The sequence below is a fragment of the Pollachius pollachius genome (assembly GCF_949987615.1).
Source record: "Pollachius pollachius genome assembly, chromosome: 18".
Classification (NCBI taxonomy): Eukaryota; Metazoa; Chordata; class Actinopteri; order Gadiformes; family Gadidae; genus Pollachius; species Pollachius pollachius.
Window position 1 is genome coordinate 20,558,965 of NC_136951.1, and position 22,714 is coordinate 20,581,678.

Sequence of the window (22,714 nt, forward strand, 5' to 3'; positions counted from 1 at the left end):
CAAGCCAGGACACGCGCGCCACACACACACACACACACACACACACACACACACACACACACACACACACACACACAAGCAAACGCACACACCAAACAGATTCGATGAAGCAGCAGAAATGGAGAGTCCGGACCAATCCGATGAAAAGTTGGCGTTTTCTGTAGTATTCGGCAGATGTTCCACAGCCTTTGCAACCAAGCAAATTAAAATTCAGTTGGAAGTAAATCAGGGCCTTGAATGGGCAGTTCAACCATTTAACAAATTAAGGCCAAGTGAAAACTGCTCAGAAAAATCCAAATTCTTTGACATATAGCAACTTTCTTTTTTTACAGTAAGGCAAATAGTTACTTTCCCTGGTAACTGGTTACTTTTATTATAGAGTAATTCAGTTACAAACTCAGTTACTTTTTGGAAAAAGTAGTGAGTAACTATAACTAATTACTTTTTTAAAGTAACGTTCCCAACACTGCTCAACACAGAAGTCACTGGTGACGACTGGTTCGTGTTTTTTAAGTCAGTTAATTGCACTGACATCCTCTCACCAGTAGGTGGTCCTGCGGTGCACCTTTACCAGTGTTTCAAACGGACCCTGTGTCAAATCATTTGGTTAACTACTCTCAAGACGTTAAAATTATTCATGTACACTAAAGGGTAGGATGTTAAACGTGGCAAAGGCAAAGATTTGTGTGCGTGTGATTGTGTGTGTGTGTGTGTGTGTGTGTGTGTGTGTGTGTGTGTGTGTGTGTGTGTGTGTGTGTGTGTGTGTGTGACCGTCGTAACTTCCGCCGTTAATGTAGTCAGTTGCTGAGATGTTCTGCAAACTTGTTCTAATCATGTGCGCCGTGTCGGCGTTAAGGGGTGCTTACAAACAAGCATTGAGAAGTGGCAGGATCTACCAACAAGCATGGGCTGTCCATGACCCTACTCTTGACGCTATGGGTGGATCAAATCCCTACACAGACTTTTCAACATTCTCTGGACCACTGACTGAACATCACTGGAATGATTTCCAAATGGCAGAAAGGGCATTTAGAGAGACGTTGGATACAAAGAAAGTGCAGCAAAAAACGCACTTCCTTTCGTCAGCAGATCCGGGCAAGTAGATGAGATTAATATCACTTCTCAACGGCGTATTCTACAAGAATGGCATATTCAGTGGATTATCATATGGAGAGCCTTTTTTGAAATACACAGCACGCATCCTGAAGAAACTTCCAGTGGGCCAACCTTTCCCTGGGGAATTAACATCAGCTTCACTCGCTTCCTGGATTGAGATACAACTCCGCTTTGTAAGGGATATAATCCAGCCCTCTCTTGGGGCCGTACAAAGCCGACATTCCAGGAAAGTAAAACGCAATAAACTTTCATATCTGTGGCAAAACAGAAGAACAAAAGCGATCCAAATCATTCTGAATAATAGCGAGTACCCCGCCCCGCCCCCCTGCTCCAGTAACACCGCACACATACAGCCCTACTGTGAGGATAAATGCCAAGGGAATGGCCAAACGTCATCTGCAGCCCCCCTGCCACCCCCACCCTGGACCGGCCTGATGCCATCATCCGAACCAGAGCATCTACCAAACACTGCACATTTCACCGAAGAAGAGGTGAAAAAGGTAATTGACAGTTTACCTCATTATAAAGCAAGTGGCGTAGATGGGGTCACGTACGAAACACTCAAAAGCACAAACTCATATAGGACTCTAACAACAATCTTTAATGTATGTCTGGAGAACAAGAGAGTACCCGACTCATGGAAAGGGGCTCTCGTTCACAGAATACCGAAAAAAGATAACATCCCAGACGATCCGACTACATGGAGAGACATATCCCTCCTCCCAACTGTTTATAAGGTGTTCATGAAATGCCTTCTCTCCCGTATTCTACCGTGGCTAGTGGAAAATAATATTCTGTCCACAAAGCAGAAAGCCTACATAGAAAGGCAAGGGATGAATGAACATACTTTTTGCCTTAAGACGGGCATTGATGATTTTAAACACGATTCATCCCGCTTTTACGCAGTGTTTTTAGATTATCGTGACGCATTTGGAACCCTGGCGCACAACATTATGTTTAGATCCCTGAAAGAAATACATCTGCCTCAGGTGTATATAGACATAGTCAAAGACGTCTATAAGGATTCCTTTATCCAAGTGATATGCGGCAAACAGCTCACGGACCCAATCCCATTACAACTGGGTATAAAAACGGGCTGCCCGTGGAGCGCGGTGAACTTTGTGCTGGCAATCAATGGATGGATACGGTGGATGTGCCAGTGTGCGCCCCTTAACACCTACTCCCCCAACCCCGTGCAGGGGTATGCAGACGACGTGGTCGTATGCTCCCGACACGAAGGCGTTATAAAAGACATGCTTTCCAGGACTGTGTCTTTTTTAGAGTGGTCTGGACTACAGGTGAAACAATCAAAATGTGCTGTCTTTTATGAGAGGAGGAGTGGCGGCAATCGCTGGTATCATGCCAAATCAGACACAATCCCAACATTCACAATAAACAATGTACCAATCAGAGTCTTTGCGCGCCACGAAACATAGAGCTACCTCGGCCATAAATTCAATATCGCCGGGAGTGGACAGCGCAAGTAGACGAGATTGTCACAGACTGCATTACCAGGCTGGACATGATACACTCCTCTCCTCTCCCTCTGGTTATGAAACTGGAGGCGATCGGGCAGATTGCTCTGGCAAAAATACACCATCTCTTCTCCAATGTTCACATACCTTGGTATGTGAAGAAGGTATTGTACGAACTCAACAACAAAACTGTACAACGAGTGAGAGAGTGGTTTGGCATGAGCACACACACAACCCGTGACTTCATGTTTCACAGTAAGCGGGAGGGGAGACTAGGGATAACAGACATTGAATGGACATATATTTCCACACGCCTTGCCCATTTATTAAACATGCTTAACAGCGACGATCAAGCAGTCAGAGAGATCGCCAGAGCCTCACTCATTCTCGACCTGGAGCGGCGCAAGGTCCCGAAAACGAGCAACCTTCCCAGCTTCCTTTGGTTTAAAAAGAAGCCCAGTGGTAAACTGGACACCAATGCGCCAGGGTTTGGCGTAAACTCTGACTGGCCCGACCTGAACGACCTGTGTGACTGGACTGGTGTTTCCCTGGAGTGGAAAAGAGCGGACAACGAGACGGTGAGCGTCTCCAAGTCTGTGATCACGGACCTGTCAATAAATGTGCACGCAACAGTGAGCCGCGACGGACAATCAAGCGCGCTCCCCACCATCGGCGCGTGCGCACCTTCTAACGCTCAGAAAGCAAGAGAGAAAGGAGCGCTGGACAGGACTGAGGCTGCAAGGGAAGCTTGCCTGCCTCCAGTCAGCTGATCACTCTGTGTCCCACTCGATTCTAAAAAATGCAGCTATCGATGAGGATATCCTAATTTTTACGGTAAAGGCACGCCTTCAGGTGCTGCCAACTAAACTGAATCTGTCCATCTGGTATCCCAATAATCATGACTCTCACTGTCTACACCATGGACAGCGTCAGACCATAGAGTCTATGTCCCACATTTTAAACGGCTGTAATGTTTACCAAGGACTATACATAGCCAGGCATGACAGAATTGTTGACATTATCACCAAAGATGTGTCACCCATGTTTGATTCCTCTGTTTTGTTCTACAAACATTCATGTGTGAAACCAGAAATGTTTCAATGCAATGACCCCCATGTATTTCAAGGTATAACAGCAAATACACCAGATGTCATTGTGATTGATGAGAATAGCAGAGAGGTTTTCCTATGGGAAGTTGGTTGCACTTTTGACTCAAGTTTAGAGGAAGCTTTCCTCACTAAACAAGTTAAGTACCAACCATTATTGCAAGCTATTATACGTTTAGGCTATAAATGCCAGCTCATCGTTTTTATTTTCGGCAGCCTAGGTCATGTCCACAGGCTGGTGGTCAGAGGCTTGAGAATTATGAGGTTGTCCAAATGTAAAGCAAAGCAGCTTGCAACATATTGCTCAATCTCCTCCATTATAGGCAGCCGAGCTATTTGGAGGAGGAGGTGTTTTCTGTACCCATAGATTTTCTCTGTATGTTAACAGACTGTGTGCAACCAACGTTGATTGAATAAGCTCATGTGTACGTATTGTCTACTCTGTGCATGTTTGACTCAAGCATTACAACATGTTGTTTCGAGGATGTATCAAAAGCAACTGAAAATATTTGTGCCCCTGCAAAGTATTTTATAAATGCGGACACAAATAAAGACATTGAAATGTGTCACAGACAGAAAGGATGCAACATAAATGAGCGGGCCAGAGTAGGGTTCACCATGAACAAACAATGGTTTATTTCGTGTTCCCAGCGTGCAAATGATTAATAAAAAACACAAATGCACAAAACGTCTGCGCCAAATCAAAACAGACAGAATGCAAACACAACCAAACAAAATGAGCTACGGTAGCCGTCCGCCTTCCAACAAAGGCACAGGACGAACTAGCCGTCAGTCCCCCCCCCCCCCCCGTGGGCAGAGCGGAGGATCTCTTAACGGCTGCAGGGGGCCCGTCAAGAACATCACAGGCATTAGGACAAACGAAGGCCAGAGAGCCGTCACAGTGTGTGTGTGTATGTGTGTGCGTCTTGCATCTGAATACCTGCCAGTAAAGGGTGTAACACAAGGAAGGAGAAAACACAAGAAGAATCCAACCCAACAACATTCCATGGAGACTCTCAATTAATAAAGAAAGTCCCCTGCTATTACAGAATCACACGCAAGTAAAACATGCTAACCCTTACTGAGTACTCTGAACTTTGAGTACTCTGCACTCCGAGTACCCTGCACTCTGAGAATCATGTACTCTGAGCATCTTGTACTCTGAGTATCTTGTACTCTGAGGAAACTGGTCGTGCCTTCAGAGCGGTTTATCCAGCACAGGGAGCAGTTGGTATGGTGATACATTATTAAATAGTATATTAGAAAAAGTCTGGGCAGCATCTGCTCATCTTTCCCCTCCTTGAGAATGAGAGGGTCTATGAATATGCATCTAGGAAAGACCACCCTGCCTCTCGTCCAAAGTTAACAGAGACCACAGTTCCAGTTCCCTGTGACCGGAAATATACAACTCATCTAAAAGCAGAGAATAAACACTGAGTGGCCATAGAAAACTTATGGAGTTGTGTTTGTGTCAAGGTCTCCAGTCTACTATGGATGAGGAGAGAGAGGAGGGGGGTCCTCCCTCTAAAACCACTCTGTCTGGGGAACATGGTCGCCAGAGGAGAGCTAAGAGGTAAGAAGAGTATCTCACTTTCTGTGACTGTTGTCCATCTCAGAGCTCACTACCTGTTAGGTTTGAAAATAGAAATCAGTATATCGGGAAAAGGTGAGGATTTATCAGAGATTATAAATAAACAGCTTCTATCAATCGTCCATAAATCCTGGATCTTGTTTTTGTAGAAGGGCCAAGCTGCAGAGAGCAGACTCCCCTGGACCCAGCTGTGTCTCCATGAAGAGTGATTGGTCTATGGATAGACCTCCTGACTTCAAAGATGGACGCCCCTCCAGAGAGGAGAGGTAGGAGTTTCAAACAGACGATGAAAACAGGCTGTGTTGTTATTATTAGACTAAAACGATACTGATGTTTTCAAGTTAGGAAAAATGCAATTGATTCTGTGTGTGTGTGTGTGTGTGTGTGTGAGAGTGAGTGAGTGTGTGTGTGTGTGTGTGTTTGTGTGTGCGTGTGTGTGTGCGTGTGTGTGTGTGTCTGTGTGAGTGAGAATAAGCAAAGACCAAATGTGGATTCAGTTGATGAACTTTTAGTCACACTGATTTCTTCGCACTTCGCTCAATGACTGACTGGCTTGTATCTGTTCCACCTATGGTCTCAGGTAGCACACACTGTCATCTCCCTCCTGACCTCTAGAGGGAGCCCTGACACAAGGAGTCACACACTGTCACCTTCCTCTGAACCTCTAGAGGGATCCCTGACACAAGGAGTCACACACTGTCATCTCCCTCTCCACCTCTAGAGGGAGCCCTGACACAAGGAGTCACACACTGTCACCTCCTCACCTCTAGAGGAAGCCCTGACACAAGGAGTCACACACTGTCATCTCCCTCTCCACCTCTAGAGGGAGCCCTGACACAAGGAGTCACACACTATGAGAGATATGAACTGATGTGCAGTAAATAAACTGTTGTAGTATATCTGGCTCCTACACAGACGACGGACACAGTCCAGTTGGTTGTTATGAGACTCTGTGGAGAAGATAAATATAATAGGTGTGTGTGTGTGTGTGTGTGTGTGTGTGTGTGTGTGTGTGTGTGTGTGTGTGTGTGTGTGTGTGTGTGTGTTCTCCACAGACCCCAGGAGAGGTCAAATGTTACCAGTGCTCAGTCTGTACAGCAGCATCAATCAGAGCTGATCGAGGTATGTAAATGTCCACCGAGACATTTGACTTCAGCTCTTCATTAGAAAGCATCTCTTGTGGTGCTAATAGTCTCCAGGCTTCCCTCTTTAGACCAGCGGACGTGAATCTAGAACAGATGCTTCTGATGTCCTCAGTGAGTTCAGAGTAAAGTTCTCCTTGATTTTGTTCTGTTCCAGAGGGCTGAGGAGAACGCACACGCTTTTCTAGACAAGGAGCTGAAGAAGCTCTGGAGGGATCTCTTCTCAGATTACCCACAATGCTCAGTGAGTCAGAGGGAGGAGGAGGAGGTGGATAACAAGAACGAGGAGCAGAGGATGTGCGCCATAAAGGGAGTGGTGGACATCACAAAGCTCTGCCTGATGGAGATGAACCAGGAAGAACTGGCCAACACACTGTGGGGCAGTAAGAGACTCTTATTCTGAAGACAGAGGAGACTCATCTTTAAAATAGAGAATAATTAAATTTTGAAGAGCAGTATGAGATTCTTATTTGTTCTGTTCAGACTTACAATTACAATTAGGGCATTTAGCAGACGCTTTTATCCAAAGCGACTTACATCAGTTAATATACACATTGACACACCGACGGCAGAGTCAACCATGCAAGGCGACAACCAGCTCGTCAGGAGCAGTTAGGGTTAAGTGTCTTACTCAGGGACACATCAACAATCAGCTAGGAGGAGCTGGGGATCGAACTAGCGACCTTTCGGTTACAAGTGGGCAGCGCTTAGGCACCACCGCCTCCTGCAGCGCCAAGGCGGTGGTCCCTCGGCAGCGGGAAGCGGGGCTCAAGTGGGAGGCAATCGCGGACAACAATCCCTTTCTCCTCCATGTCGTGGTTCATGTACTTTAGGGAGTCACAGCCAAAGTTCCTTTCCCCCAATTCCTTTTCAACCAAGGCTGAGATAACCCCCAGTAAGAGTCTCGTGTAATATCAATAATATGTATCATATAATACATATTATCACGGCTGCGTCGGGTTCTCCGACGTCTCTGGTTCTTCCACTTCCACATCAATCTGACGTAGACTGAACCGCCGGCTGCCGGCTGCCGGCTGCCCGCTGAGATAACCCCAACTACATTTTCGTTGTGGAAGAGACCAGAGAAGTCAAAGAACCGACGTGTTATGCGCCATAACACCAACTCAGAACGGTGATCCAAATAACAAAGAAGTGTACAACACTTGCGTTACAGTGTGTGTAATCACACGCACACACACACACACACACACACACATGTGGCGCTTGCACGGTCATAGCTCATTGTCTCTTTGGCGAGCCAAATTCTCTAGGCTGGCAAGGCAGAGAAAGGGGAGGTGGCATCTCCCCTTATGACGACATACAGGGAAAATTCAGAAACGGCGCGTCTGAGCTTTGTTTTTTCAAAGGCGGATCAGAATGCCTAGTGCTCGTTTTACACCCAACGAAATTTATAGCTACTGGGGGAGCATAGGTAGGATAGGGGAACTCATATTAATGTTAGAAAACTTCAGAAAGTGAAATTCTCATGCCATAGGATCTTTAAACATTATACTGCAGATTAACAGCAGATTAACTCAGTAGAAGAGATGCAAGACTATCTTTTTATGTCAGCATAGAAAAATATTATTTACTGATTCACTATTATTAGACCAATCATATTGCTGTGAAAATAGCAAAATAATAAAATTTTGAAACTGTAACATGCAGTTGATCAAGTTGATCATAAGATAATTCCCTAACAGGAAATATTGACATGTTTCCATTGATGTCACCATCCACTAACTGATGTCTTCTGTTGTTTTGTCTTTTAGGATCTGCTGCTGTTGAGTGCCAACATAAAATCAAGTCTCATTTGAAGAAGAAGTTCAGGTGTGTGGTTGAGGGAATCGCTAAAGCAGGACAGCAAACAGATCTGAATGACTTCTACACAGAGCTCTTCATCACAGAGAGAGGCAGTGGAGAGTTCAACCAGGAACATGAGGTCAGACTGATTGAAACAGCTTCCAGGAAACCAGCTGAAGAAAAACCAATCAGATGTGAGGATATCTTTAAACCCTTACCTGGACCAGATCAAACAATCAGGACAATAATGACAACTGGAGTTGCTGGCATAGGTAAAACCATCTTAACACACAAGTTCACTCTGGACTGGGCTGAAGGCAAAGCCAACCATGACATACACTTCACATTTCTCCTCACTTTCAGAGAGCTGAATTTACTGAAAGGGAAAGAGTTTAGCTTGGTGGAACTTCTTCATCACTTCTTTATTGAGACCAAAGAAGCAGGAATCTGCAGATACAACCGGTTCCAAGTTGTATTCATCTTGGATGGACTGGATGAGTGTCGACTTCCTCTGGACTTCCAGAGAAACCCAATCTGGACTGATGCCAGAAAGTCCACCTCGGTGGACGTGCTGCTGACAAACCTGATCAGGGGCAACCTGCTTCCCTCCGCTCGCATCTGGATAACCACACGCCCTGCGGCAGCCAATCAGATCCCTGCTGAGTGTGTTGACATGGTGACGGAGGTGAGAGGGTTCACCGACCAACAGAAGGAGGAGTACTTCAGGAAGAGATTCAGAGAGGAGAAGCTGACCAGCTCTATCATCTCCCACGTCAAAAAATCACGAAGCCTCCACATCATGTGTCACATCCCAGTCTTCTGTTGGATCACTGCTACAGTTCTGGAGGACCTCTTCAAAACATCCCAGATAGGAGAAGAGATGCCCAAGACCGTGACTCAGATGTACAGCCACTTCCTGAGGGTTCAGTCCATACAGGGGGACAGAAAGTATCATAGGAGAGCTGAAACAGATCCAGACTGGAGTTCAGAGAGCAGGGAGATCATTATTTCTCTGGGAAAACTGGCTTTTAACCAGCTGGAGAAAGGCAACCTGATCTTCTACGAGGCAGACCTGGCAGAGTGTGACATCAATATCAGAGCAGCCTCAGTGTACTCAGGAGTGTTCACCCAGCTCTTTAAAGAGGAGTGTGGGCTGTACCAGGACAAGGTGTTCTGCTTTGTCCATCTGAGCCTCCAGGAGTTTTTGGCTGCCCTTTATGTCTTTCTGTCCTTCATTGACACTGGGGTCAATCTGCTCTCAGAAGAACCACCAACCTCTGGTGAAGATGAACTCCTCCTCCTCTACAAGAGAGCTGTGGACAAGGCATTACAGAGTGAGAATGGACACCTGGACTTGTTCCTCCGATTCCTCCTGGGCCTCTCTATGGAGACCAATTGGAATCTCCTACGAGGTCTGCTGCGAAAAAAAAATAGTAGATCACTGATCACTTGGTTTAAACACAATCAGCTGAGACAGAGAGGAAGGGGCTCAAAGACCAATCAGAAAACAGTGTCTTACATCAAGGAGAAGATAGATGAAGATCTCTCTCCAGAGAGAAGCATCAATCTGTTCCACTGTCTGAATGAGCTGAACGACCGTTGTCTAGTGGAGCAGATCCAACGGTCCATGACATCAGGAAGTCTGATCAAAAAAGATCTCTCTCCTGCTCAGTGGTCAGCTCTGGTCTTCATCTTACTGTCATCAGAAGAGGAGCTGGACGTGTTTGACCTGAAGAAATACTCTGCTTCAGAGGAGGGTCTCCTGAGGCTGCTGCCAGTGATCAAATCCTCCAAAAGATCTCTGTAGGTTCATTAATACCATGTATCACAATACACACAGCACAATATACCTGATAGTAGAATATAAACTTTTATGATAACATAGAAAACATCTTTCAAGGTTATCTTATAACATGTATCTCAATATACAAAACGTTATATTGTGTAACGATTGCCTGGTCCTACCAGACTCTCGTGCTTCATTTCATTTGTACAGAGAGTCTGGACCTACTCAATTGACAAAAGTTAACCCACTTGAAGGCAGGTTTCTGTTGAAGTTTAAAACTATTGGATCTGCGCAGTGCCACTCTGGATCTGCCATAACCAATCGCTAGCGTTTTGCCGGGAATCACATTGCGAGCAGGCTGTAGACAAACCAAACACCGTGCGTGAAGATGTCCGTCAACGACAGCTGACTTTGACGTCATTGATCCCAGTCACTCCCTCTGTTCGCTGATCGGACGCAGAAAATTTAGACGGAGAAAACCCGCTAACATACCGCAGACCGAGACGTAGTGCTGAAGGGAAATTCAAATTGAGAATAGAATATCCAGGTTAAAAAGTCAAACTCAAAAGCTTATGCAATAATGAAATAATGAAAGAAAGAATTACTATTGTTTAATAGTAGTTAAATACAACTGTATTTAAATATGTAGCTATATGTATAAATAAGTAATTATTGATACTAATAGATTCATGAATATAAGTTTATTATTAATTAAAGATAACCCACTATTTTAAAACATTTTTGGGTCAAACCCAAAACACATAGACGATTTGGGTTTAACCAATAGGATGGGTTGATAAAGACACTTCAGTGTCATCTGGGGGAAGGGTGAGAGGTCACGATTGAGCGGGAAAAAGGAGAGAGGGAAGAGACAAAGGATGAGAGTACTTTATTCTCTGTAGAGATCGCCCAGCTAAATGATATTTAAACATTTACTTATTAGTTGTAACCAGTAGCCGCGCCAAAGAATTATGATTGCGGGAGCTACGGGAGGCTAGATTGTTTGTAGCAGGCTGATACATTTTGACGTAACAAATAATACTACACACTAGAATATGATACAAATCAACCAATCAAATCACACAACAAGCAGCAACGGTCATCATCACTTAAGCAAATTAAAAATATGATTTCATATTTCAGTTTTGTTACATATAAGTCAGTCCGATTTCTTCATGTTGTAGATATAGAGTTCGTAAGTACGCCCCTTCCAGTAGACCCCTCATTGGACCTCTGGGCTAGGAAAATTTGAATGGGAGTCAATGGAAAGAAATTTATTATTTTCTGGTCCCAGTCTTTATATGCCCTTGATTACACATATGTTGTTTGTGGATTTAAATTGACAATTTAGAGAGTTTGACCGTTTATTGTGCAATTTTTCAGTTAAAGGCTGTAGAGAAAACACAATGAAAAAGACTACACGTCTCGTATGTGACGTAACGCTCCCTGCGACTGGCGTGGACAAGACCGACAATCTCCCCATCGTCATAACTGAAAATCTACACATGCCCTGACTTATAATGGGTTTCACCGCTTTCGATGCTGTTATCCTCCCCTTGGAAAAAAGCGCTGAGGTGGAGCAGAGATCGCCATGTCTGTACCAGAGTGGTGGTGACGTATATCATTCGCGTCGATTCACAAAACCTAACATTAACAAACTTCTTCGCAAATTTTTTTTGTTTTCTTTGCATGAAAAATTATAATTTAAATCCACCAACAACATATGTGTAATCAAGGAAATATAAAGACTGGGACCAGAAAATAATTACTTTCCCTCCATTGAAACCCATTCATATTTTACGATCTCATAGGCCAGATGGTGGTTTACCGGAAGGGGGGGACTTAAGAGCTCTATAATGACACAACACACAGCGAGCAGTTCGAAGGAATGGTTTATTTACCTATTAAACTAAACCCCCAGGGTGGGAAAAGCGTCATCCACCTCCTCTAGGATACCGTCCGTAATCAGTCCAACACTTTACACCTATCTCTTTCTCTAAGGCCGTACCTCGCTTCCAGGCGATCACACAGATCCTGCCTGTAGTGTGCTAGCCTTCCTGGTTCACACTGCCCTACCTTCCCATGTCTGTTGTTTGCTAGCCCTCTTAAGCCCAAGCACCCCTGCTTAATGATCCCCAGGCTTGCCTCGGTAAAGGGAGGAAGTCCATGTAAGGCTTTGGGGTGGAGCCAGCAGGTTGCCAGACCTACCAGTCCCCTCACTCCTCCCTGCAGTCTGCCACAATACAATAATAATATAATTATATATATATATATATATATATATATATATATATATATATATATATATATATATATATATATTATTGTGGCGATCATGGCCGTGGTCGCCAAGTGCCGCAACGGATCCTGGGAGGGTCGGCGGCACCGAGGCAGTCGTGGTTGTGGGCGATAGGATGTGTGTTTCAGGTGTGTGTGTGGTGGGTTTACATAAAGTCTTTCTCAGGGTCGCGCGGAGTATGGGCCACGAGAGTTCCAGCTCTTATAACTTGGGCTCCCGTCTGGTCATTCGTGCTGCTCGCCACATTATTATTAAAAACGTATTTTTACATCAATATTAACAAATTGACTGGGGGTTTTGAGAAGGGGGGGCTTGCAGGGGCCTAAGCCTTTTTAGGGGGAGCTTAAGCCCCTGAAAGCCCCCACCCCTTTTGTCACCGCGGGTTGTAACCCTAATATACAAAAAATCTCTGTAGGTGTACATGTATTACATACAATACATAAAATACTGAATAAAAATAGAATTGAATATATATTGAATAAAAATAAGGATCTAATTTATTGACTAGTATATATTTGTTAAATTAATAAAACATCTCTATTAAAAGTTTTCATCATAAGTCCTTCAATATTTTAAAGTAAAAGATGTACGTTACTTCAATCACATTTCCTAACATGTTCTGTTTATTCTGTGTGCAGGCTGAATGGCTGTCATCTGTCAGAGAGATGCTGTGAAGCTCTGGCCTCCGTTCTCAGCTCCAACGCCTCTAGTCTGAGAGAGCTGAACCTGAGTACCAATGATCTGGGGGATTCAGGAGTGAAGCTGCTCTCTGCTGGACTGGGGAGTCCACACTGTACACTGGAAACTCTCAGGTCAGTTTTACTCAATGGTCAAACAGTTACACCACAATCAGAGGGAGTTAACAGGTCTAAATAAGTAAAATATGTCCTCTCAAGGCTCAAGACACTTTCTCATTTGGTGGCACCCTAACAAATGTGGTCCAATCCCTTTATTAAACATGGCAATGTCCTTGGTCACCTACCATCAATCTGTGTCCATTCATGTGAACATATTCAGTCACTTTAAATCAGTTGTTAATGTTTTGAATGCATAGGGGGTCTTTTTCTGTTTTCACCGCCAGCGCCTCGACATCTCTTCCTTCACCAACCAACTCTTCATCCTCCTCCTCCTCCTCCACCTCCTCCTCCTCCTCCTCCTCCTCCTCCTACTCAATCAAATACCTACTAATAATATACTCCAATTAGGATTTATTTTCTTCACTGGGTCGTCCAGAATAGTGCATTTCTTCACAGTCTCTTGAATAGCGCTAGTGCTGCGGCGACATTTCAATGAAACTTTGCACAAAGTACAAACCAGTGTTTTAGTTTTCTGATCAAAGCAGAGTGTCTTCATGGGAACTTAAGCGGGTCGTGCTTCCCAAAAGAGCGATCACACCGACGTTGCAATACAGCCACGCTTTAATTCAGCACTGAACTAAACCTGGTAGTTCATAAAACTTAATGAAACTTTTTTTAAGCATAATGATATGATTTGTTTATGAACTATGTGAAATCTAACTCTTAATATTTAAAGATCCAGTTTATTAACATCACAGTTCCTAACATGTTCTGTTTATTGTGTGGTATGGCTGGATGTAGTTAAATGAATAAAACATCTCTAATTTAAGTTTTCAACACGTCCTTAATTTTGTTAACAGTAAAAGATGCAAGTTACTTAAATCACAGTTCCTAACTTGTTCTGTTTATTGTGTGTGCAGGCTGAATGGCTGTCATCTGTCAGAGACATGCTGTGAAACTCTGGCCTCCGTTCTCAGCTCCAACTACTCTAGTCTGAGAGAGCTGGATCTGAGTTCCAATGATCTGCAGGATTCAGGAGTGAAGCTGCTCTCTGCTGGATTGGGGAGTCCACACTGTACACTGGAAACTCTCAGGTCAGTTTTACTCAACAGTTACACCAAAAGTTCCACATCAGAGGACATCCAACAGATTTACCTCTAAAAACGTAATAATTCTTGTGTGTGTGTGTGTGTGTGTGTGTGTGTGTGTGTGTGTGTGTGTGTGTGTGTGTGGTGTGTGTGTTTGTGTGTGTGTGTGTGTGTGTAGCTTGTCTGGCTGCCTGGTCACACAGGAAGGCTGTGCTTCTCTGGCCTCTGCTCTGAGCTCCAACCCCTCCCATCTGAGAGAGCTGGACCTGAGCTACAATCATCCAGGCGTCTCAGGAGCTGCGCTGCTCTCTGCTGGACTGGAGGATCCACGCTGGAGACTGGACACTCTCAGGTATGGAGAGGACAGCTCACCACTCAGGGATAAAGTCTCTTATTTAATCCGCTGCTAGATTAAGTGGTTTGAAAAGGCAGCTGTAACTCATGTTGTGTAGAACGTGATGAGACAGCAGATGATGAAGGTGAATATTTCAACATGCGGCTCTCACTTTGATTCCCCTAGTGTGGAGCACGGTGGAGTGTGGAGGCTGAAACCAACTCTCAAGAAATGTAAGTGTCTGTTCGATTCATCACAACACACACTCACTATTGAGATGTAATGTCCATCCACACAGCAGGAGGTGACGTCCAGTCATTCCCATGTGGACTTGTGTATACGAGTTGTGGCAACCCGGCCCCAGGAATGTCTCGGTCATGCAGAAATTACCACACGTCATGGCTGGTTGAAAGCCCGGAGGGGCATTTATTCGTGGTAAATCAGAAAATCGCGTGGATGAGGATCCAACGCGGGGAAAACGAAAATCATACTGTGACTCCGTGAGCCATGGAAAAAGGGGTCAATGTTCTGTTCTCTCCGGGAGAGGGAGGTTGATCCTGTCGGGCCTCCGATCCACGGCGGTCGGTCCTTTGCCGGTGTGCGTCCTCCTTAGGATATGCCGGGAATGGCTCGGTTAACTCCTGTCGTCTTCTCGTCCATACGGAGTTCTGGGGTTCTCGGGTTTCTCCCGTCTCCAACCCTGTTTAGGGACAGGTGACACAGCCTTTTAATGGGTACCTCTTCCTCCTCGTTCACTGCCGCAGGTGTTCTCTATCTCGCCGATTAGGGTGACAAAATGGATGTCCTCTGGCTCCGTCTGCTGGATATGTGCAGTACACGCCATCCACAACCTCTCCCCTTGGCCGTCCAACCCGAGGGGTTGGGGAAGGGTTGCCACACTCCTCCACCGCTGGTTTACACCTTGGGTTGTCTCCGACCACCCATAGGCACGCATCTCGGCGGGACAGAGCGTTGGCGTTGGCCTTTTCCCTGCCCCGCCTGTGGTCCACCTGGAACCTATAATCCTGGAGTGCCAGGAACCACCTCGTCACCTGTGCGTTGGTGTCCTTCGCCTCGGCCATCCACTTCAGTGGTGCATGGTCGGTAACGAGCGTGAACTCCCGGCCCAGGAGATAATATCTCAGCTTGTCCAGGGCCCATTTGATGGCCAGGGCCTCCTTCTCCCTGGTAGAATAGTTCCTCTCATTGGAGAGGAGCTTCCTGTTGATGTAAGTCACCGGGTGTTCTTCTCCCGCCCGAACCTGGGAGAGTACCGCTCCCAGCCCCACTTCGGATGCGTCGGTTTGGACTTTTAGGGGTAGCGAGAAGTCAGGGGTTATCAGGACGGGCACTGAGCAGAGGGCCCGTCTGAGGGTTGTGAAGGCTCCCTCTGCTGCCTCTGTCCACGTTACCCGGTCCGGCAAGACCTTTCGGGTCAGATCATTTAGGGGGCTGGCAAGAGTGGCGAAGCCGGGGATAAATCTCTTGTTGTACCCTACCAGACCCAGAAATGATTTCACCTGCTTTTTGGAGGTGGGCCGGGGCCAGTGGCAAACGCCGTTTTCTCCCTAGCGGTCCTGGTGAGTGGCACCTGCCAGTACCCCTTGGTGAGGTCCAGGGTGGTGAGGTAGCGGGCCGGCCCGAGCCGCTCGATCAGCTCATCGACCCTGGGCATGGAGTAGGCGTCGAAGTCCGATACCTCATTGAGTTTCCGGAAGTCGTTGCAGAAACGGAATGTGCCGTCGGGTTTGGGGACCAGGACGACGGGACTAGACCAGGCACTGCGAGACTTTTCTATGACCCGGAGCTAGAGCATTCTGGTGACTTCCTCCTGGATGGCGTTCCTACGGGCTTCTGGGACCCGGTAGGGGGGGACACGCACCGTGATGCCGGGCGCCGTCTTAATGTCATGCTGTGTTACCGTGGTCCTCCCTGGTATTTCTGAAAAGACATCCTGGTGTTGAAGGATGACCTCTTCAAGGTCCTGCTTCTGGGCGGGGCTGAGGTCGTCCCCCATGGAGACCACTGGTATGTCGCGCCGGGCGGCCAGAATGAGGGGAGCCGGCGCTGGTGGGGAGGGTCCAGACCTCCACTGCTTCAGCAGATTAATATGATAGAGCTGGGTGGGTTTGCATCTCCCAGGCTGCCATACCCGGTAGTTCACATCCCCCACCTTGTTGACGACCTCGTAAGGCCCCTGCTACTTGGCCAAGAATTTTCACTCCGCCGTCGGAATGAGCACCATGACCAGGTCTCCGGGCCGAAATACGCATAGCTGGGCCCCAGGGCCTGGGCCTGCTGGGCCTGCCGGAGGTGGTCCCGGACGATGGGCCAGACCTGGGCCATGCGGTCCCTCACCTGCTCCACATGGTCGACCATGGTGCGATGGGGGGACGGCCGACTCTCCCATGTCTCCTTGGCGAGGTCGAGGAGCCCCTTGGTTGTTCTCCCGTACAGCAACTCGAAGGGAGAGAAACCCATCAAGACTTGGAGCACTTCGCGGACTGCGAAGAGTACATAGGGCAGGAGCTGGTCCTAGTTCTTCCCGTCTGCATCCATGACCATCTTCAACATTTGTTTTAGTGTTTCGTTCAAGCGTTCCACAAGCCCGTTGGTCTAGGGGTGGTACGCCGAGGTCCGGAGCTGTATCACCTGGAGGAGACTAAGCAATTCTTTCATAACTCGGGACATAAAGCAGGTCGGTTAGAACTTCGCTGGCTATCCCCACCCTACTGAACAGCAGCATTAGCTCCTTAGCTACCGCCTTGGTAGTGGCGGCGCGGAGGGGGCTTCGGGGTACCTGGTGGCATAATCAACCATGACTAGGATATATCTATGTCCCCTGCTGGTCTACGGGAGAGGGCTGACAATGTCCAGAACTATCCGGTCAAACGGGATTTCAATGATCGGCATGGGGATCAGAGGGTTTTGAACCGAGGGTCTCCTTTCACCCCAGGCCAATAAAACCGAGCTAGGATCCTTTCCCTGGTTTTATCCATGCCTAAATGGGTTCCTAACAGGTGGGAGTGGGCTCATTCACCCTTGGTGCTGAAGTGAGAGTGTGGTAGGCAACTCACCGATTCCCTCGCTTGGCCTTCATGGGCGAGGAAGTGGCTCCAGGCGTGTTTCAGGGCGTCGTCCTGTAATTGGGCGCTGGCAAACTGTCCGGGTCGATCCGTTCTTCCCCCCCTGGTCGGGAAAAAATCCGAAAACTCGGTGAGAGGGGAGCTCTCGGATCCTCCCTGTGGGCCGGTCTGCTCGGTCCCCGTCAGGGTATCCGGCGTGTCCAGGGGTGGTCCCTCCGCTCAGTGGGGTCCTCCCGTTGAGTGGGCTGGGGTACCCGGCGGGGTCCGTCCCCCTCGGTCCCGCCGTCCTCTGCTGACGATTCCGCTGGGGTTGAGGGGGCCAGTCGAGCCACATAAGCGGGTCGGCCAGTTCGCCCGGGCCGTCGTGGCTGGGCCCGCAGGGGTCGGGAACCCGGGACGGGGTTCCACAGGCGGTGGAATATGGGGCAGTCCCTGCCTATGAGTAGGGGTACGGGAAGGTTGGGCATGATACCGGCCCGTGTCACATACACCCCTTGGGAGGTCCGCACGACCACGTGACAAGTATCGTACGTGCGGGTGTCCCCATGTACACAAGCGACCTCTATCGGCTCGCCCCGCCGTCCCCCCTCTAGGTCGGGGCGAAGGAGGGTCACTGTACTGCCGGTATCCAGGAGGGCCTCAGTGTCCTTATTCCCTACCCGTACTGGGAGAGTTGGGGCTCCGGGTTTCTGGTGTGCCCAACAGGTAGCCAGGAGACACGGTCCGGACCGTCCCCCGTCAGCGAAGGCCGACGGCATGGACACATCCCTGCTTCCGGTGCACTGTCGGGCTAGGTGCCCAGTTCATCCACAGTTGTAGCACCGTCGATCCTCCCGGGGTTCCGGGGAGAAGGATGGCGGCCTCTGTGGGGGCGACTGTTGTCCGTCTTTCGGTTCTCGTCGGTCCCTACGCGGCTCGGCGGCCCGCGACGGGTTCCGGGTGCTGACACTCAGCTGCCACCTGCCAGTTCTCGAGCTGCCGGACCAGCTCGTCCACCATGTCGGGACGGTTGTGGGTGGTACATGCCCTCCACAACCTCTCCCCTGGGCCGTCCAACCCGAGGGGTTGGGGACGGGTTGCCACAGTGTGTATAGCTATGTTTCCCTGTGTTTATGTATGTCTAGTTTGTTTGTGTCGCTGTGTGTTCGTATGTGTATGTGTACATGTATAGTATGTATGAACCGGGTCTATGGTACCAACAGTTAGTTTTCAGCCTGTATGTGAGCTCAGCTGGTTCAGTCTGTGGTTTATACAGGTGGATTACAATGGATGTGTATTGGAACCTTTCAAAGTCTAATATCTTGAAAACAATGTAGACTATAGCTTAGATATTCGAGAGGAGCAATAAGCTCACCATGTTGAACGTTTTGGTGTATAATATGTGTATGTTGTGTAAATATTGTGGGAGTAGATTCAGTTCATACATTTTCTAAGCTACAATGATGGGACAGTCACTCACACACACATGGGATTTACATTTAAGTTTATCTTAAATGATCGTATAAACAATTTTCACAACTATTTCTAAAGCTATAGCACACTAGTCCACTATAGTAGCTCTGACATGATTTAGTCTTTCTATGTTAGCTGATGTTTGTAGAGTAAATGAATGTGAAGAAGAAGAAGAATGCAAGAGTAACAGTAATAGGGATGATGATGATGATGATGATGATGATGAATGGTTCAGCAGCTCATCATGTCTGGTTCTCCCTCAGATGCTTGTGAACTCACACTGGACCCCAACACGGCCCACAGAGACCTCTCTCTGTCTGAGGACAACAGGAAGGTGACGTGGGTTGGAGAGGACCAGTCGTATCCGGATCACCCAGAGAGATTTGACTCCAAGGTCCAGGTGTTGTGTAGAGAGGGTCTGACCGGCCGCTGTTACTGGGAGGTAGAGTGGGAAGGATTTGTTGTTATGGGAGTGACATACAGAGGAATCACAAGGAGAGGAGGGGGTGCAGACAGCGAGCTTGGAAAGAACAACAAGTCCTGGCGTCTTCTTTGTTATTTTGGTTGTTACCTTGCCGTGTACAACGGTAGAGGAACAGTCATACGTATCCCCCCCGATGGCTCCACCAGAGTAGGAGTGTATCTGGACCGGCCTGCTGGCTCTCTGTCCTTCTACAGAGTGTCCCCAGGTGGAGGAGGGTCCTCTGACACACTGACACACCTCCACACCTTCCAGGCCTCCTTCACCCAGGAGGACCTCCTCCCTGGGTTTGGGCTATGGGGGGATGAGGGTGACTCAGCGTCTCAAGTTATAGTGTGTAAGTTATAGTCTCTCTCTCTCTCTCTCTCTCTCTCCTTGTCCGAGGACACATGAATATAGGCGTGCATATATTAACACACACATGCAGATATGAACACACACACACATGCAGATATGAACACACACACACACAGATATGAACATACACACATGCGCATATATTAACACAAACGTGCATATTTTAATGCACATACGAGCACATATATTAGCACATACACGTGTGCATATATTACACACACATGCAAACACATATGCGTACACACACATGCATACATAAAGACAAACACACACATGCTATATAAATACACATATGTACAGACACACACACATATTAAGACATCCTCCCACACACACACACACATAAACACACATGCGTGTGCTCACACAAAACGCTTATATAAACACACAAGACATGTATACATGAACACACACAAGCGTGCACGCTCACACATCAACACAAATACACAAATTATATAAACACACACATGCATGCATATGTAAACGCACACACACACACACACAAACACACACACACATATATATAAACACTCAAATATACACACACATGCAAACATGTGCACACATACACATGCAGATATGAACGCACACATACACATGTAGAAATGAACACACACACACACACACACATGCAGATATGAACACACACATACACATGCAGAAATGAACACACACACACATGCAGATATGAACACATGTATTTGCAATGAACACACTCACACACACACACACAGACAACACACATGTCTATATAAACGCACACACACTGTGTTTCTGTAATTTAAATTCATGTACTCGTGTACGTTTTCTTGGGCTTCTGAAAGTTGATCTGGATAAACCCTGAAAGTTTATCCAGATCAACTTTCGAGTCCTTGTGTTTATTGTGTTCATGTAAGGGACTGTTCTATTGTTTGAGTCCTTGTGTTTATTGTGTTCATGTAAGGGACTATTTTTCTGGTTGGTTAATGAAGCATAATGGTGATAATCAACTCGGAGGATCCAGTGAATGTTCTCTGTGTTCAGCAGAGGATCAGTTTACACTTTAAGGTCGGGGTTCACTGAATAAAAAACACAGCAGAGGCTTTGTCTGCACTAGAAGTTCTGTATTCTCTGTTGGTCTGTATTCTCTGTAGAAGGTCTGTAGTCTCTGTATGCTGAACTTGGAGGTGGAAGAGGTGTTGATGTGCTTCTTTAACCACATAGCCGGTGTGTTGGTCCCAGGTGACTGCATCACTGTATGGAACATATCCACTGGGTTCAGAGGTCAAAAGGCAGAGCTCTGAATCCCCAGGAGTGGGCTTTGAGGGTCGTGTTGGAGCACTCCGGTTCAGAACAAGAGGAGAACCTGCCGTTCTTGGGAAAGAAAATAAACTAAAAACTAAAGAATAAAGATTCTGAAACCCTAAACCCTCTGAATACTGAGTGACATCACGTTACAATGGTTGTAAACTGTGCTCGTTTGATAAGACGACAGGTGTGTGTTGTTGAATTACCTGCCTGTAAACGGTGCAGCAAGAATCCGACCCAACCAGATAATCACGGAAGAGAAGTGAAGGAAGAAAATAACCCTGCTATTATAGAAACATAACCATTATAAATTATTACATTACATAGACTATAGTGTTCACTGTCTGTTTTCTCCTCAAAACCTTTTATAATCTTTAATGCTGTAATATTAAAGTTGCAGTCATGTAGAAATGTTTAAGGGATCGATGTTCATGACATAATAAACCATAGACTATATTTAATTAAGTTTCTGCTTCTGAATAATGAATGACATGTTAAAATATTGGTTTCCTGATTTTAATTTTAAAAAAAGAACACTTGAAAGACTTCCAGCTCGGTCACATCAACATGACAGGGAGTTCAAACACAAACACATCAAAACACACTCACTTACGTGAAGTCCAATGTCTACATGAATAGGAGCCATGGAGTGACTCCTATTCATGTGTGATGTTGACATCACACTCATGGGACCATAACATGTTTTTGGTTTAAAAAAACTATTTCTGCACAAACGGTAGCAGGTGACCCTGACACAATCATGAGAATATCTCATCCAGATAGAATAACGTGTGTGTGTGTGTGTGTGTGTGTGTGTGTGTGTGTGTGTGTGTGTGTGTGTGTGTGTGTGTGTGTGTGTGTGTGTGTGTTAGTCTTGGCCCTTATCTGAATACGTGCCAGTAAAGGGATATAACACAAGGAAGGAAAAACCACAAGAAGAATCCAACCCAACAAGATTCCATTAAGACTCATTCAAGAGAAATTAATTGAGAAAATCCCCCTGCTATCATAGAATTACACGCCAGTACAACATTCTAACCCTTACTCTGAGTACTCTGCACTCCGAGTATCTTGTACTCTGAGTATCTTGTATTCTGAGGAAACTCTACTCAGTACTCTGCTCCTCTGAAAAGAGAAATCTTCCATCTATTGTATAGATTCTACTGATTAATACGTTCACAATGACGCAAATAAAGTGTTCATTTAAACAAGGTGGTGATGTCTTTAAAGGATGGAGGAGGATTGTACATGGAGGTGTTCAGCAGACACAGATCAGAGGAGGCCTTTTCTACTTGATGTGCTTCTATTCATGACGTTATCAGTCTCTTTATTGATAACATGGTATCTGTTCCTCTTGGTTCTGCTGTAGAGAAGCAGCTGTGTCTCTACATGCTGGTTGAACCATCAAGTGTCTCTTGGTTTTTATCTGAGCTTCTACGCATCACAGCTCTCTGTCCATCGTTCTTATTTTAATGAAGTTATTATTCTTGGATCAGCTGCCTTACCATGTCAGT

The 22,714-nt window shown here is 46.5% G+C and overlaps 1 protein-coding gene across 4 annotated transcripts in view; it reads left to right on the forward strand.

Annotated features, from left to right (window-relative positions):
- LOC307089398 (NLR family CARD domain-containing protein 3-like) overlaps nt 1-21,665 on the forward strand; it is a 46,395-nt gene extending 24,730 nt beyond the window's left edge. For 3 of the 4 annotated variants that reach the window (XM_079755660.1, XM_079755662.1, XM_079755661.1), the window contains 5 exons: nt 12,957-13,130; nt 14,036-14,209; nt 14,382-14,555; nt 14,724-14,770; nt 19,339-21,665. In XM_079755660.1, the coding sequence (XP_079611786.1) occupies nt 12,957-13,130; nt 14,036-14,209; nt 14,382-14,555; nt 14,724-14,770; nt 19,339-19,904 (1,135 nt within the window). In that variant the 3' untranslated portion in view covers nt 19,905-21,665. Of the gene's footprint in view, nt 1-5,173; nt 5,271-5,437; nt 5,555-6,343; nt 6,411-6,587; nt 6,814-8,202; nt 10,037-12,956; nt 13,131-14,035; nt 14,210-14,381; nt 14,556-14,723; nt 14,771-19,338 lie in introns of all 4 variants that reach the window. The other variant, XM_079755665.1, reaches the window with a different exon arrangement.
- Nucleotides 21,666-22,714: the final 1,049 nt, after the last annotated feature.